This window comes from Stegastes partitus, unplaced genomic scaffold, assembly GCF_000690725.1.
Source record: "Stegastes partitus isolate 25-593 unplaced genomic scaffold, Stegastes_partitus-1.0.2 Scaffold713, whole genome shotgun sequence".
Taxonomy (NCBI): Eukaryota; Metazoa; Chordata; class Actinopteri; family Pomacentridae; genus Stegastes; species Stegastes partitus.
In genome coordinates this window covers 72,651-90,492 of record NW_007578444.1, presented here as the reverse complement: position 1 = coordinate 90,492, position 17,842 = coordinate 72,651, and the positions used below count along the sequence as shown (strand labels likewise).

Here is a 17,842-nt window from a genome sequence, read left to right as displayed (position 1 = left end):
AATAAGGAACAAATACGTATGCTCAAATAAGAAACAAAAAAACACAGTAAATTCTAAAAAAGGAACAAAAAAGGCAAACTCAAATAAGGAAAATGGAATCAGTCCTCAACAGTGGGGCGCCAGCAGTGACAAACGGCAGCCCGAAGTCTACTGAAGAATTTGTGACTCCTCTTTAGCATTTTTAGAAGAACCACAGGAGGACAGGGCTGTTACTCATCAGAAGACCAGACAAATGGCTCTTTGTCATTGGACCAGGGGTGTGATTCATCAGAAGACCCCACCTCATGTGTTCTCAGCTACCAGTGGGAACATTACAGTCACTTACTAGTCCCTGCTGATAGGGTGCTGGGACAGGTGGGATGTTGTGATAACCGGCTGCTGCAGAGCTTCACGAGGAGAGATTCTCTGATCCCCATCAAGATCCACCAGCCGTGTCAGGGGGTGCACAAAAGCCCATCTGTCCTCAAATTCAGCTGCCCCATCTTTTGGATAGATTTGCATTTAGAAACAGAGTCAGGTTGACTGATCAGATCTCACCTTTCAGAGAAAAATCAATGACTGGAGCTGATTCAGTCTCATACAACAGAGCAGAGAGCATCTACTTCTACCAGGCCCTCCAGAGAGTTGGGCAGCTCAAAAAAGCCATTCTGCTCCTCTGCTTTAATGTTGTAGGCAGCTGCATATTCTTCTGGCATTGAAAGGAAAACCTCATGTATATGAGAACTGTTTTACAATAGCTAAAAAAAGAGATGATTTTACTAACTTTAGCAGAGACAGATATGCTACTCTACCATAAGCCTCCAACTGGGACCATCAACAACCTCCTCCTCAGTGAAAAAGAACGGTGTGTATATTCTAGCATGGAGTAGGCGGTCCTCTGGATGACCCACAACATTAGCCATACACTTCATCTGCAAATACAATATACACATTTACATTGGCTGGTGTTCTGCATGAAGTTTCCACTTGGTTCTAGATATTGTTCTGAAGCAGCTGACCTGTCTGATAGTTGCAGTTCACTGATGTGGTCAGGACACAGCCGGCCCCCACACATCTACAGCCTCAGCGAAGGGGAGGCTAAGGGCAACCTCTGGGGTCCTGAGGAGGGAAGAGTCAAATATGACACATCTGTTGGCGACCTTTGAGGACAAAAAGAACAGAAGTTTAGACTGACACCGCCCATCTGAGCCATACAGGACGAACCCACCTGCACCCACATGACTGAATTTTCAGTCCAGGCTGGACTTTAGCAGTTGAAATGGATTGGGTCCATTAATTGGACCCTAAGGGGCTGGTCCTGCACACTAACACACATGAAGTTATCTGGTTTGATATCGGTATGCAGAATACCAAGACCCTTCAGGGCACCCAAAGCCACCAACAACTGCAGAGAGAAAACAAGAAAGGACAGGTTTGGGATTTAGTTTACCACATGTTGCAGATTACCACATGTGTAAAGAATGCAGATATGAAACATAACCTGTAAACTGCTGCCAATCAAATGGCAGATATACTCCTGTGTAAAGTGCATTTATTTGTAAATCAGATTGTGATGAAGTCAGTGCTTCACCAGCCATGAACCTCACCGCACGTCACTGCTCAAGACCAGTTTTCAACAAACGATGACCAAGATGAGAAACACATTTCTGATTCCATATTGCCATTGTTAAACCCTCGGTTGCCTAAACGTATCTATGCCTTACCTATTTTACATTTTCCTGACAGGGACAGTTTCTCCTTGGCAGAGAAGACCGATGTTCAGGTCCTATATCCTAACAACTATTCACCTACAGTTAATGCAATTAAGTTAACCAAACCTTAGACACAGAGATAGCAGATCTAAACCGTTGCATGAAAGATTTTTTTCATTTTATCTTTTAAGGAGAGTTTAAATAATGTCAACTTTGCTTTTCAGAAGAATCTGAAATATAGGCTTCAGCTGAATTATCAGTTTTATTGAAGGCTGTGAATTAAATTAAATATATTCCATGACATTAAAATAATTCAGAAACTGACAAAAGGTGTACAGCTGTGTCATACAGTATTCCAGATGGATTTGAACATTTATTTTGAAAATGCTGCAACTCTAGCAATGGAAATTCAACCCTGCTTTTCCTTCTGTACTGTCTGTGAGTCCAAAAAGACTGTAATTTCTTTTTTTTAATTTAGGCTTTTATTTTGGAAGTGAGTGACTGAGCTGCTCAAAGGCTCGGGGTATTTATGTTCACTTGCAGCAGGAGAAAGAATGGCTGCCTCTTGCTGAGAGGTGGGGGGGATGAGATAGATGGATAAAGGGAGCAAGAGGAGGATGAATGTAACATGAAGAGAAGGAGAGGCAACAAAGGGAGAGAGTGAGAGGAGAGAAGGGGAAAAGACAATTTTCCATCCAGTCCCTGAGCACCTTAAGGGATGAGTTGATTTACTGTCAAATCTGCTGGTGGATTATCGATAATCTCAGCCTGGCCCCTCAATCTACCCACTCAGCCACTGCTGCACTCTCCAACAGTACCCTGGACGAGGAACAGGAGCTTGAGACATTAATATAAAAGAGAGTGAGATGGAGGAGAGGGTGTGTTTGTTTTGTATATGTATGTGCCCAAAATATAGACAGACAGAGGGTGTTTCTCTGCCCAGAGAATTAGAGGGGGGAAAAAAAGGCCTTCAATTTTCCACTTGAGCAGATTTCAATTTACACACACATCCCCCTCCGTGACTCCATCCTCCCATTGTTATTGACAGCATTTAGGCTGCTGTGATAAAAGATTGGTGTTTTTCATTCATTTGTTTTCCATCATTGGAAGGACACTCACTCATATAAGAAGCTATGTCTGTTCCACACCAGCTTTATGGGCAGAGATGTAAACTATGTGTCTGGCTATGAGTGCAGCACAGACAGACTCTGCGGGATTTATAAGTAGATTGTAGAAGCATGGCGATGGAGACAGATGCTGTGCAACAACATGTTATTCACTGTTTTTATTTCACTCTTTACTAAAACCAACCAACACGTCTGTGCTATGCTGTAGATTATCCAGTTGTGATATGTTACCGTGCACATTTGCTGTCTTCAGTTATCTACTGGTCAATTTGCTGAGGAGAATTGTGAACTGTTTTGGTAATTATTTGCTTCAATTGTTTTTAAAATGTGAGGATTTTCTGCATTTTTGTCCTTTGGATCAATGAATTGTGGTGTTCACTGAACACTTTATCTTTACGTATCAACCACCTAATGCAGGGGTACCCAATCCTGGTCCTCGAGGGCCACAGTCCTGCATGTTTTAGATGTTTCCCTCTTCCAATGCACCTGATTCAAATGATCAGGATCGTTATCAGGCTTCAGCAGAGCTTGATGATGAGCTGATCATGTGAATCAGGTGCATTGGAAGAGGGAAACATCTAAAACATGCAGGATTGTGGCCCTCGAGGACCAGGATTGCCCGCCCCTGACCTAACGGCTGTGTGCGCCACAGTTCCCCAGTGATTCAAGATTCAAGATTTTTATTTGCCATTTGTGCACCAACAGACAGTCAAGGCACATTGGAATTGTTGTGCAGGGCTCTCTTGGAGTTGAGTAAAAAAAGAAAAAAGAAAAGAAAAAGAAAAATAGAAGACACCAAGTCAAAATAGGTGAGCAATAAAACACTATAAATGGTGGACATTGCTGCAGTTTCTTGAGACACACTATTATTTTTCTCTTGTTTTTCTCAGACTCATTTTGCCCACCGATCCATAGAGTTATGCATAGAGTATCCTCACTTTAAGCTCTTAGCAGGACCCGTGCTTCCACTTTTGTTTGACCACTGTTTTCAGCTCACTCAGGAAGTATTTCTAGTAACGTGTTGAGTGACGTGTGTAGCTCTAATTTCTCTGGATTTCATTCAAAGCAACAGATGACATGGAAGAAGCTTGTTTTGCAGCTCCACACATCTTGCCTGTCTGCTGGGTTCTGTGTATATTGTTCAATATATCAAACAACGTGCTAGCATGCCCAGATATCTTTGATACTGCAAGCAAGGACCAGTTTCAGTCTATGAAAATTACATAACAGAGGCCTTGATGAAACTAAACCCCGATGCACAGAGACCTGTCAGATTGCTGTGGTTCACTCACTTGAAATATCTTCTCTGAAATAACATTTTCACTCATGTCACTTGTTTTCATGAACCCAATTACCCATTCTTTTTATTTTCCCCCGTGTGCACATATCTCACACAAACAGCCACAAGTTCACACTTTGACTCAGCCCAGTGATTCCCCTTGGATTTTTTTCAAGCAGTACTGCTTTGTGCATGTCTACAAGGAATGCTGGAGTCATGTTTGTGTTTCAGTGTAGAAACAGCTTAAAGGAGCCTTTGTTATGATAGAGTTACTCATATTTACCATGTTGTGTGGTTTTTAGGAATAATTTACTCCTAGTTTTTGACACTTAAAAGGCTCTGGAGGCCCAGATCACTGTAGAAATGAATACACTGTAGAGCGAGGACAACATTTTAGCAGTTATTCCGAGTTTGTGTCTCTTTGACGTTACCATGCTGCCGGTGTTTAGAGGGAATAAGACACTTAACATTAAGAGCCACCTTTTGTTGTTGTTCTACTGCACTTGGAGTTGATGTTAAAGGGGTGGAGTAACATGGCTTTCAGTAGGGGCCAGTATTCACAGTTAAAGGGACCTGGTGTGCAAGTGGAGGACAGTAGTCTCTAAAATAAGAAACTACTGTAGTTCAATTACACCACTGCTGAAATTATTTCAGAAATTGCTGCTAATTTGTAGCACTTGTGTCATTTTCTTTATGTTTACTGTTTTGTTTAGATTACATTACCTATCACTGTATTTCAGAGAATAATAATCCCTTGTCAATTATGTCAAGTAATGTCGTTGTCAAGTGTTAATTATTGGATTGAAAACCTGTGTGTTCAATTTTTTCATTGTGGCTTTTCCCTTCATCATCACAGAGCACCTTTCATTCTGAACAGACAGGCTTGGAAATTACCAAATGCTTAAATAAAAATTCCTATCTACAGATAAGCATTGCATTCATCTGGAAAACACTGATAACTAACCCTGTTATTTTGAGGTCTTCCTGGTTTGATGAGAAAATGTTAATTGTTGCATCTTATTGAAATGTGTCATGTGTTGCTTGGGCATGAAAAGACAATTTTCTGTATAGAAGAGTGACTAATGCTATTATCCTGTCTACCACAGGTAGTGTATAAGAACAATGACATCCGTCTTGAGTTGTCCCGTCTGGCTCGAATCGTGGACCCTAAGATGAAAATCCAGGGCGAGGTGTTCTACAAGTGTGAGAATGTGGCAACCCTGGATCCGATTTCTTTTGAGACTCCTGAGGCCTACATCAGTCTCCCCAAGTGGAACACCAAGCGGATGGGATCCATCTCCTTTGATTTCCGCACAACCGAGCCCAATGGCCTCATCCTGTTCACCCATGGCAAACCCCAAGAACGCAAAGATGCCGCCCGCAGCCAGAAGAACACCAAGGTCAGTTTGTAATCCTTAAGATCATTAGTTCATCTCAACCCTGCTTTAACTTAACACTTGTGGAAACAGTGGCTTCCACACTTTTTTTGTTTGTGACTCTTTAAGATTAGGCATGTCCCAATCAGTGTTTAGAGACTGGTTCCTGGCATCTGGTGTTAAAATGAATCAGTGTTTGCTGCTAACTTCTCAGATTGCTTATGTCTGCATTGGCTGCATCACGATGGAGTGAAATGCCACTCAGACATTGTTTCGTTTTAATCTTTGAAAAAACATCATCGCAAATATATCAACTTATTTCTTCTTAAAACATTATTAGTTCTCTAATTAATGCCATCTGCGAAAAAGATTATTATTTTAGAAGTCAGTTAAAATTAAACATTGTCTAAAAATACACAGTTTGTACTTATTCACTAAATATAAATTGCAGCTTTTAAATACAAAACACATCATTACCTTTGATTCTTTCATCATTTAGGTTTTACTAATTTCAAGGAAATATACTTTGTTCTATTTATATGTGTCAAAATTCCAACAATGCCTCGTCTTTCCAGTCTTGATCTGCATTGCCATCGTTGCCTAAAAAACACTGATCGCCCCCGACCTTTTTTAGAGATATATTTTAGATGTATTGCAGGTAAACACAACACAACACAACACACTTGGAACTCTGACAAACAGAACAAATGTCATTAAATCTTTGTTCTCGCATACGTCTCCCTCTAACCTCTCACGCTGCACCATCAAAAATGATTACATTTGTTCTTTCTCCTCACTCACACCATGTCATGGTTTTGCTCTGACTGCAAGTCAAATATATGCATGACACACTGTTTTAGTTTTATCTTGAATAGTGGAACCTAAACATTTAATTTGATGTTGCAATATATTTTCAATATTGAATGGAATCTTATTTTAGAGGAGTATTTTGGGTGATGAACTGAGCACATGAGGGAATCTGTGTCTGTCTCCCTCAAAATGACTGAGAGAGTTAGTTTCAAGTAAATATTTTAAGGCAATGCACAGATTTTATTTCTATGTGTTCACATTTGTGTGTTTTCCCTGGTCCAGGTGGATTTCTTTGCGGTCGAGCTGTTGGATGGCAGTTTGTACCTGCTGTTGGACATGGGCTCAGGGACTATCAAGGTGAAGGCCACCCAGACAAAGGTGAACGATGGGGCCTGGTATCACGTGGACATCCAGAGAGATGGACGCTCAGGTCAGTAAACTGGTTACACAGCTCGAATGGATCTTAAATATCACTTTTTTGTTGGTAAATATTTAAAATCCTACACATTTTTCATGCATTTAAGTGCAACAACTGTAATTACAAAAATACTTCAAGGAGTAAACCAAAAGTTTTGTTCTGTAGCAATCAGAACATATAATGACATTACTTTCATTAAATAGCAACAAATATATAGAATTGGAAATAAATTAGCTGGGCACTGGTTAGACACCTGAAGTGATCTCAGATAAAAAATCAAATATTAATAATTATTTACCGTGTCAGCAAAACTCTTTGATCCACAAGAGTTGGATATATTGTGAAAATAAAGCATCTGTGCCTTAGAGCAGACAAACTAGTCCACAAAAGGACCGAAAAAGATCAGTAACAGATTAGACTGAATAATTATGACCAGAGTCAAGCAAAACAGGAGAAAAACAGCAGGAAAGTTCATAAGCTCAAAGAATGACGCAAGTAAGATTAAAGGTACAGAGCAGACTTGTACTGAATGTTTTGTCAGGTTTGTCAGATCCAGCATCTTAAATGGCCCCCCCAGAGCGCTGACGGAAATCGCATAGAGCACCTGGGCTAAAAAATACGTCAGATCAATGTTCTAGTGTGGGTGAACTTATAGTTTTTTGGCTGAGACATGCCTGAAATTTGGCTGCAGATATTATTATCTTCTAAAAATTTTTAAAAAGCGGTGTGAGGTTTTTTTTTTTTTTTGATTTGGATAAATAATAGATTGTGACATATCACTGTGTGTTGTGTACCACTGTTGCTATCAGCCTGTCTTTTTAACTGATTTCCACTGTCTCCACCTCAGGCACCATCTCAGTGAACAGCAGAAGGACCCCGTTCACAGCCAGTGGTGAAAGTGAGATTCTGGACCTGGAAGGTGACATGTACTTGGGGGGGCTTCCAACTGACCGCACCAACCTCATCCTGCCCACAGAACTCTGGACAGCAATGCTCAACTATGGCTACGTGGGCTGTATCCGTGACCTTTTCATTGACGGTCGAAGCAAGGACATCCGTCAGATTGCCGAAGCACAAAATGGTGCTGGCATCAAACCCTCATGCAACAAACAACCAGGCAAGCAGTGTGAAAGCTACCCGTGCAAGAACCGCGGTGTCTGCAAAGAAGGCTGGAATCGATTCATCTGCGACTGCACCGGCACCGGCTACTGGTCACGCACCTGTGAGAGAGGTAAGTGTGTGTGTTTAGATGTGGACATGCTGTGTGCTCTTGCATAAACTGTAGAACATACGGATACTATCTCTGAGGCAGAGACAGTAGATTCTACTGACATGCTAGAGGACTGAAACAAACAAGGAAGAAATACAGATAAAGATAAAGGAACACTTGATTGCAGGTTTTGTAGGCAGACCGTGGTGGTAAGAGACAGATTCATAGATTCATTCAGATCATATAAAACTAAAGAACAGACGTTTATTGCAGAAACATTAGCATGCTACACACTATCAAAGCATTCAGGTTAGGTGGAAGGCAAGTCTATGGCAGAAAGGCTCTGATGAGGGTAGCAGTAGAGGACAGGACCCCCTGGAGTCTAGACGCTGATGGTGGTAGAGTGGAGTTGGCAGATGGCTGATAAAGAGTGGCTGAGATGCCGTGGACACCCGGGTGATATGGAGATGGGGAAGAGGAGGAATGCATGATCAGCAGCCTGGAAGCGAGAGTGACAGACTTGCCATGAATTTAAAGAGCACGGTCTAGAGGCTGATTGGCCTGAAAAGCATAGGCAGATAGATCATTAGACGACAGGGGTGACGTTGAGAGTGTAAGGGATTGTAACAGCGTGGGAAAATGTGAGTGATGGAGAGAACAGAGCAGCAGGGATAGCCCATATTCACTGAGAGGAATGGAGACAGAGTGTGAACATATATCCATCCATTATCTATACAGTGCTTTATCATTTGGAGGGTCACGGTGGGTCTGGAGTCTATCCCAGCTGACTTAGGGTGAAGGCAGGGGACACCCTGGACAGGTGATGGAACTGATGAACAAATATTCTTAATTGAAGTTACACATAAGCTTCCTTTAAGGAATAACCTGCCTTTATGGAATTACCAGGCCGAACCGGTGCCTGCTTCCAAAAGTATGCCACAAATTCAAGTTCAGTACATTTTGGGTCTGTGTGAACCACAAAAAAAAAAAAAAAAAAAAAGCTACTAAATGTGTCCTCTTTAATGTGGCTAATTTAATAATTTCCATTGGGTTTGAGTGGTTGCTTTCAAGCTTTGGTTTGACTTTTATGGGATGCTACCAGTTCATCTGAGATTACAGATAACTACTGAATACATCTCAGTTAAATCTTTTATTTGACCTTGTAAATAGCATGTCTTTAAATTGGTGGGAGAATTGTAAAAGTGTTAAAACATGAATTTCTGATTTTGTGTAATCTCTAGGTCTTGCTTCCTCTGGGTGTTTTTTTTCCTTTTAAATCAGTAAATATAGACAGACTGTCAACACACCTTCAGGTTTGCAGGACTTATTTGGAAGGTTACTCTGGGGGCGTCAGTGTTATCGTAATCAGCAGCGATGATGCCAAAAGTTCCAGAGAATTTGTCCCCTGGATTATTGTTATAGTGGTTCAAACTAACGATAACCACCAAATAGGGCTTGAATAATGAAAGTGTTCAGAGCTTTCTAAGCTGTTATTCATAAATTTAGATAAGCTTAAAAATGTTGCCAGTCTTGAATAATGGAGGTGTTCAGAGCCTGCTGGGCTGTTTTTCATAAAATTCAGTCACCGATGCAGATAGTAAATGACTGATGTAGTGCAGCATTGTGTCACATGAACAAAAAAATGTTAGCGGTGCAATATCCTTCTGCATTTTTTATCATGTTACCACAGTCTGCCGGTTGACAGTGACTGACCTTGCCTTGACTTGAGCTTGAGAGCGATGTAAAACAATTTCTAATCCATTTTGTGAGGCTAATAAGTGCCCATCAAATGTGAGAACTCCTTCAAGACTGCTGAAGGAGCTTTCCAGGTGAAACTGGTTTAGAAAATGCCACAAGTGTGCAGAGCGGTTGTTGAGCAAAAAAGGTTCATCGTTGTTATTCATCAACACTCCTGAAACTCTAATAGTACCTATTTGTGCTGCATTATTTATTGATTGATGCATGTTCTCAGAATAACTCAAGATTTTAGCCTTAAATCTTTTCTGACCCTAAACCTTCCCCATCTCCACTGTCTTGCTTTTATCTGTGTAAAAAAAGAAAGAAAGAAAAGACATTTGCTGCATCAGTCTTGCATAACAGCTTGTACAAAGTGCGGTAACTTATTGTATAGTTGTGACAGCATTTTGCATTGTCAGGGTTTCATGGTCTTTAGATTGCATCTCATTATGAATGGATGGTTTTTAGCTCTCACCCTCCATACATGTCCATCTTTACACGTGTGCAGCTGTCTGCCTGTGCAAAGAACATCCCACTGACCTTCTGACCAGTTTCCATCGTGGCACCCAGACAGTGTAATAAAGGCTGATTAGAGTTGAAAACTAATTACCACATCCCTAACCCCACAAATTATTTCTGTGCCTTTTTAGCATATCAAATAACAGCTTTCTGATCATATCTGTCCATAGTAGCTTTTCTCTTTTTTTCCTCCAGTGGATAATTCCCCCGAGTCTCATTTTTACTTTTGAAAAGAAAAGTCGCAGTGGGTCAATCTGATATGTGATGTATTTCACCTTGAATAATTTTGCAGGGGATACTTTATTGAAATACTTCTACATAATTATCAGCAGACAAAGATAGTCAGGATTTGTAATAAATGTTTTACTGACGTTATTGTTTGCATGTATGTGTGAGAATCATCCCTTTAGACTTGGTTTTTGGGTCAGTTTTTAATCTAAATTACTTTAATGTGAATTAATGTTAATATCAAAACCTTGTATAGTATTGATCAGTCTTTTCAGCAGATGCTTCATGGTGTGGGAAAAAAATCATCTGGGAGCTCACCACATGTTTTGTGTACATGCATAAATATATTATCCATGCTGTGAGGACGCCTGTTTACACTGTCACATTGTGGATACTCAACTTGGAGGGACTGTGACATAAATCAAACAATTTTAGTGTGAGGGCCTACTTAAGTTTTGAATAAGGGGAGTTTTAAGTTGAGGGGTTCTGGTCAGTGCATGGTGGTATTGTGGTAGTATTTAGGGTAGGGCAAGTCTCCAGGAAATAAATGTATGTTATGTAATGAAGGGATGGAGATGCTGGAAACATGGGCATTTATTTTTGCATCTCCCAAAGAGGTTTTAACAGGTTTCAAAGGAAAGTCACCATTGCCAAATTGACGAGAATTAAGAATAAAAGGTCTGTAAATTATTTAACCAGTTTTGTTTTTGGGGTTTCATTTACTCAAGCAGGAGATTCATGTCAAATAAGGTACTCATTGACTTATTGCCTTTACTGTATGCGGACCAATCATTTTTACTGTAGTCACCACCTTGGAGGGTCTGTTCTGTGCCAGGAAAAATCCTGGTGTTTGTGCCTATGTGTGATATAGCGGCAATTAAATCCCAGGACTAGTGCGATTACCCAGGGGGTGTTTACTGCTCTGCATAGTGTTAGCTACTATTTGTGTTTGGCTCTGACTTCGACCAATTTATTTGGCGAAATCAAGTGGCACAGCACTGAGACATAACCAGTTCAGTAATGGAGTTGAGGATATATTGTTGCTCACAGAAATATATCACATCTCTTACTCTTGGTGTGACTGTGGTCTCCTGTGGCTGTAATTAGTATTGATTTATAAAGGAGAAGGGGGTCAACTTAAAAACAATCACGCAGACACACCTCTAGATCAAATAGTACAGATGTTAGGAAATCTTAATGTGAGCAGTTCCTAGTCTTCTTATGGTAACCGTTACATAGAAGCAGTCTGAATGACATGAAAACTCCTTCTCAAGGAGATCTATAATGCAGATTCTTCTTCTACAGAGAATACAGGAGGTTTTGTTTGATTAGTTAAACAGAATAATGGCATCTTTTTGGTTGAGGTGGGGCTCTGAATCTGGACACTAAGATTGAAGAGAGGAGTTAATAGTTAATAGTTCATATGATCATTATTTGGGTTACGTTCCCCCAGGAGGCACTGCTGTAGCGAGACATGTATTGGCAAAGTTAATGTAAGAACTAAAGACCTAGTAAGAGAATGCCTGACATTGTTAGCACAAAGTAAATTTATTACACATACTGACTTTATTTCAGCAAGCTAAGGATGTCTAGTAGAGGACAGGACCCAACATGTTCACAAGATTTTGCATGGAAGTGTTGTGTTCTTTTATAATTACTGTCTAGAAGTGAGGGGACTCCGTATCCACAACACCTGATTCAGTGTTTCTCACACAGGATTCCTGTTTGTATTCTGCTGCCATGCAATGGACTAAGCTGACTTGTGTAATTAGGAGGAGATAAAGCTCTCTGCCTTTGAAGCAAAGATTCAACAGAAGTTGTTAAATATAATATTGTTGGAAACTGACTCGTGGTTTGGGTGTGTTTGCATCCTGAAGCATGAAAGTCCATCAGTTGTTGATTTCCTTTAATGTCTCATGGATCCTTTATTTCTGTGTGCTTTTGAAGAAACTTTATTAATAGTTGGTTTATATAATTGTCTATTTGAGTATTAAAAACTGCTATGTTAATGTTGGATATTAAACGGTTTTCGTTATCTTGATGAGGTTGTTGAATTGGGAAAACACGACAACGCCGAGGACTTTACTGTTCTATTCCTGATAAAGTCAGATGTGCTGATGTGCCGTTTTATAGGTGTACAGGTGCATTCCCAATAAAACTAAACCAAACTAAGCACCATGGAACTATAGAACAAGAACAAGGATTTTAAATTGATTTAAAGTCATATTTAATAATGCTCTCTCTGGGTAACTTACAGTTGTTCAATATAATGACTGAATACTACAGAGGCATAGATTAGGCAACAAGAAACAGTATTCTTCATTTTATTGCTTAACTACTTAATTTTCTCACTCTTTAATTTCCCTATGTACTGACAACAATGTTTATCTTGATAATATATTAGGACTTTCAATGAGATTGACTGCAGCTGGTGAATTGGAGACATTTAATTGGTCATCACTTTATAATCATTTATCACTTCAATCTTGTGCTTTTGCTTTGGGTTTTGTTCATTACGTTGGTTTTACCGATGCCATTGCTTGCCTTGTGCTTGATGCTAGGATGTTCAGTGATGCAGTTCCAGGATATATTGTTGTTATCAGATCACGTAAACTTAGGGCTGTACTACGAAGTGAGACTAGTGGGTTAGCAGGTAGGTTCAGCTTAAAGTCAGAGTTTTCAGTGTCACAAAGGAGACTCTTTTTTACCCTGCTAGATCTCCATGGTAACTGCTGCTGTGGAGCTATCCTGGTTATGTTCAGAGTTTTAGATTCAAATCGGCTGTAAAAAGCCTCTCCTTTCAATCAAATCATTTCCTGGCGATTCTTTTTGAGCGACAGCTTCTCAGCCGAGGAAACGTTTCCTCTGCAGACATGTTGAGCTGCACCTTACTATCCAACTGAATGAAGCTGTTTAGTTACAGTCTCCCACACTGTATGCATTGTGTTGTCATGGACATCCGACATGTATTCAGCTGGTGATATAGAAATCACATAAATATGATTTTATGTTTGCTCCTGATTTGCTGTCAAGTCCATTTACTCTGCTGCTTCTGCAGCTGATAGAAAACAAATTAGAAAATGGATTATTCTTCTGGTATTTATTACAGAGAAAATTCAATCAATAACATTATTTTTACTTTGATTTGGCCAAAAATCAAAATGATATCATGCATTATGGGACAGTGTCAGACCTAAATGCACTTCAATATAAGATTATGTTTAAACATATGAAGCTTAAAGTTGAACAGCTATAATGTGCAGCTGTCAGTTGGAAATAAGCAGCTGCATTGATCCGTGAAATAAATATATTAACACACATTTAACGGTTTTCTTCCACCATTTCAGTCTTGCACCATTTTCAGTAGCAGCACTTTTTGCCCTCATAAATTGTTGTTAGTCATTGTTCTCCATTCAAACAACCTGTTGACTGAAGCAGCTGCACACAACTGTTTAATTTTGTTTGGAACAAGAGTCAAATGAAGTGTTAAACACCTTCTTTTATGTGAAGAGTGTGAAACAGAAAGTCTGAATTAAGGAAAATTGATAACCACCTTCGTGATACCTGTTATCTCTGACTGGAGCTTTGGTTTTTGTCGAGCCGACTCACACAAAGAAAGCCCGGCTATCTCAAACTAGTTTTGCAGTGCAGCCCTCATGTTACTAAAGAAGGGTTTTGTCAGTGTTGTTAGAGGCCTACCTTGGTTAACAAACAAAGAAAAATCATTGATAGGACCAGAGTACACATGGCTCACATGACAAATTCATCATAGTGCATATTTTCACTGCACATATTCTGTCAGCAACAGCCCAGGCACCAAGCTGTAGGTTAGTTTTTCAAAGAAAAAGTCCCTCCTACCAAACAGTCTTTTGCTGAGATTTTCTTTCATGATGACAGTTTTTGGTTAAAATGAAGATCCAACAATCCTCCCCTCACTGTGTGCATGTAAACAGAGTTTGGGAAAATGCATTCTCTCTGCTCCACCCTGAAGGTGAATGGCTTCAGTGCCAAAACGATGCACTATTTTAATATCAAACAAAATGCATTAAGGTCTTCCTCTGGGTGGTTCTAACATGGCAAGGCCAGTCGTTCTAAGTGTATCAATCCTTTGGGCACACTCTGTTGAGACCATCTCACATGCAGACACAGTTGCATCCAAGAAATATGACATGTCAGAGTTAATCTGACAGCCCAGCTCAGAGCTGTAATGAGATTTTAAATTGTGTTTATTACACCGTGCCTGTAATCTGACACCTTGTCAATTAGCCATCAGTGCCAGGCATCCCTCGGACCAAACGCCGCCATTTATTTCATGTGCAGTTGAGCATAGACTGAGAAACATGTACAACATGAGACCACCCAGGTGAATGAAGAACGCACACAATAATTTATGTAGAGGCATCACTGTCCCAGAAGATTTTTTTTTTTCTAATCTGACATATAGAATGTGTTATGCACACTTTGTATGCTGTGGGAACAAGATTCTTTACTGTAAACTGTGAATTTGTATGTTTTTCTTCCATGCCAAAGCTGTGGGAAGACATATCACGAGCAAAATCAGTAGTCGATGTCATGACGAAAGATAGAGATGAGATTTAACTTTCTGCTACTGAGACACTTTAGAGTCCAGATTTTGGTTTTCTTCCCCATATGCTTATGTTGCACTTCATGACATGCACCAAACACAAACTGTCAGAAGTGAGCTGACCCTAAGGAAACCCCAACTGTGAGAAAAGAAGTAGAGTCATGGAAGTATAATTTAAAGAGAGTGCTACAGTAATGCGCTGCACTGTAACTGCACTGTGAGATAGACAGCAATGCACTTATAGTACTCTAGTGGCAACAGATGTAATTGTTGTGTTGTTAGATAGCGTATTGTAGATGTACTGGTGTGATCGTGATGTACTGTTTTGACAGTGATTCACCTTTTTGGATTCTGACCAACAGGTTGATGTAATGCTCCCCACTGGCTTTTAGTCTGGAGTTTGCTGCCCAAATAAGAACAGTTATATTAAGTTGTCCAGTCATTAAATAGAATCAGTTAAAAATGCTATCAACTTAAAAAAAAATAATTTCAGCTAAAATTGATTCGCTTGCATTTAAATAAACCACCAGAAAATAAAACAAAGGAAAATGAAGATACTGTTACCATATTTGCTGTTTGCTTATAAATTGAATTTTAAGGTGGAATCACACAGTCAACATTAAACAGGTTATATAAGTTCACCTTTTTTGTATGGACTAAGGTCTTTGCCCTGAGCCTAGCTGGCTGTTTCATCCTGTTTCTAGTCTTTGAGCTCAGTCAGCCCAGTGCAAGCAATGCAATTAAACACTGTGTTGCTTAAAAATGAACACAGCATCAGGCAGAGCTGTGGGTCAACATGTTCTTAACACTACATCACTGTTGGAGATAAGGTGGGAAGTGAGACCACAGCAAAACAAACAAACAAAACAAAACGAGATTTTCACCCAACGATAGTATGTTAAAGGCAAACTCATGAGTATTAAGAGTATTCTTAGAATACGTTTAAAGACAAGAGGTAACCTTATGACTTTGGGAATCAAGAAACTATTTTGCATGTCATCCCTCTTTCCCATTCTTAAGGCAGCATCAGCAACTTCTCGAGTACATCAGTCTTTGCCCATTAATATAATCTTAAATCTTTAAAGTTTATATTTATACGTGTCATCCTCTTGCTGCTTTGCCTCTAGACTTTCCCAGTGAACAGGTGGGCTGTGTCTCCACACTGTGGTCATCTAGTAGAGCTACAGCTTCATAGTCATGCAGTCGAACTGATCAAAGGGCGTTTGGAGGACACAAAATGCCTCAGCATATTATTAGATCATTTATCATATTAAGTTACTGTGACAGGACAAATAACCACCTCTGATTGATGCTAACAGAATGCAAGGAAACAGCAACCATCCCTGCTCCTCAGCTCTGGGTGACGGCGAGATGAGGTGGAATAGAGACGGGGCAGTAAAAGGAAAATCTGCCCTAATTACCTGTGGTGCTACCAGCATATTTGTGGGTTTTATTACAGAAAGGAAGAGCTTGAATTAATCTTAACAAATTAGCAATTATCTTCTTTTTCATTTCCAATAAGGACTAACTCGCTGAAATTTCTGCAGAAACACTTTAAGCAGATTTTTATTGCACTTGCTGGTAATAGAAGTGAGAGACAAATGTCTCTGATGGTAATTTTAGACTGAGTGAGAGACACACGATATTAGAAATGCGATTGATTTTTATGTGTCTAAAGGTGAACACACTGTGGCACATTAACCCATGGCTCAGCATTTGACAGCAGGTGAGCAACAGCTTGCATAGAATATATTTTGTGATCTGCAGTCCTAGCACATTTTCAGAATCTTCCAACATAAGATTGCAGCGCTCACCACCAGACCAGCACGACCCGAGACTCATTCCTCTCTGACAGGGACAGTGAATGGAAACCTGACAATGCATTGACAGTTATTTAATGGCAAACCCTAAACACCTGTCAAAGGCTAACTGTCTTCACCACATTTAGATGTTATTAGTCCATTAAATAGCTGTCATCATTGCAGATCATTCCCATACAAATGGGCCTGTAGCGACCTCTGCCACCATCTAGTAGCTCAGTAGGCTGGTGTCATCCATTCCGATCATCAATAAGCAGAAAATAACCCTGATTATATTGCTGACCTCTTGCCATTGTGAGGCTAAGTGCATGTAGCCTTCCTTCGCCTACTAGAAAGTGGATTAGGTCTCTGTAGACCTATTTGAGTAGGAGTGATCCGCAGTGATGATGGTCATTTAATGGGCTGACGACATCCATAACAGGTAGGACCTGTAGAAGCTGGAAGTTCCGACCAACCCACTGCGCTTGTCAAGGGGCCATTCTGACTCACAAAACTGCACACAGCAGGGATTGAACTTTTTAGATTGATCTCCTCATGCATGGAATCAATTAAACTCTGTACCTTTTAACCACGGAGTAGAAACAGGAAAAAAAATAAATCTTCAAAATAAAATGATCTTAATACGAAGCATTATCAGCTACAGCAAGAACAGATAAGCCTGAGCTCATATTGCAACTCGACACAGTGTTGAAGTCACGGGAGGATCTGTAGATTGAAGAAAGATTAAGATGAGGCACTAGTCAGCCTGCAGTTTATACGGCAGTAAACAATGTTGTGACCAGATTGGTTTAAGTTAAGATAAAACCTGTCTGTTGCTGATGGTGTGCGTGTCTTTGTAGTCACGTGGTGGAATGACAGATTGTCAGCATGAATCAATGCCTGGAGAACTGATTTTGTTGTAAGAGCAAATGGAGGCTCTGCTTCTTACTAGTGTGGTGTACCTATAACAGAACTCGTGAAGTGTATGTGTTGAGGGGTTTTTTTTCATCTAAAAAAACAATTGCTACTTACAATCTGACTGATAGAAGTGATGTTGACAACA

At 40.0% G+C, this 17,842-nt stretch overlaps 1 protein-coding gene across 2 annotated transcripts in view; it reads left to right on the top strand.

The window, feature by feature from the left end:
- nrxn3a (neurexin 3a) overlaps window positions 1-17,842 on the top strand; it is a 177,530-nt gene that overhangs the window by 88,908 nt on the left and 70,780 nt on the right. For both annotated transcript variants that reach the window (XM_008291066.1, XM_008291068.1), the window contains exons 8-10: window positions 5,204-5,497; window positions 6,566-6,713; window positions 7,549-7,932. In XM_008291066.1, coding sequence (XP_008289288.1) covers window positions 5,204-5,497; window positions 6,566-6,713; window positions 7,549-7,932 — 826 coding nt within the window. The remainder of the gene's footprint in view (window positions 1-5,203; window positions 5,498-6,565; window positions 6,714-7,548; window positions 7,933-17,842) is intronic.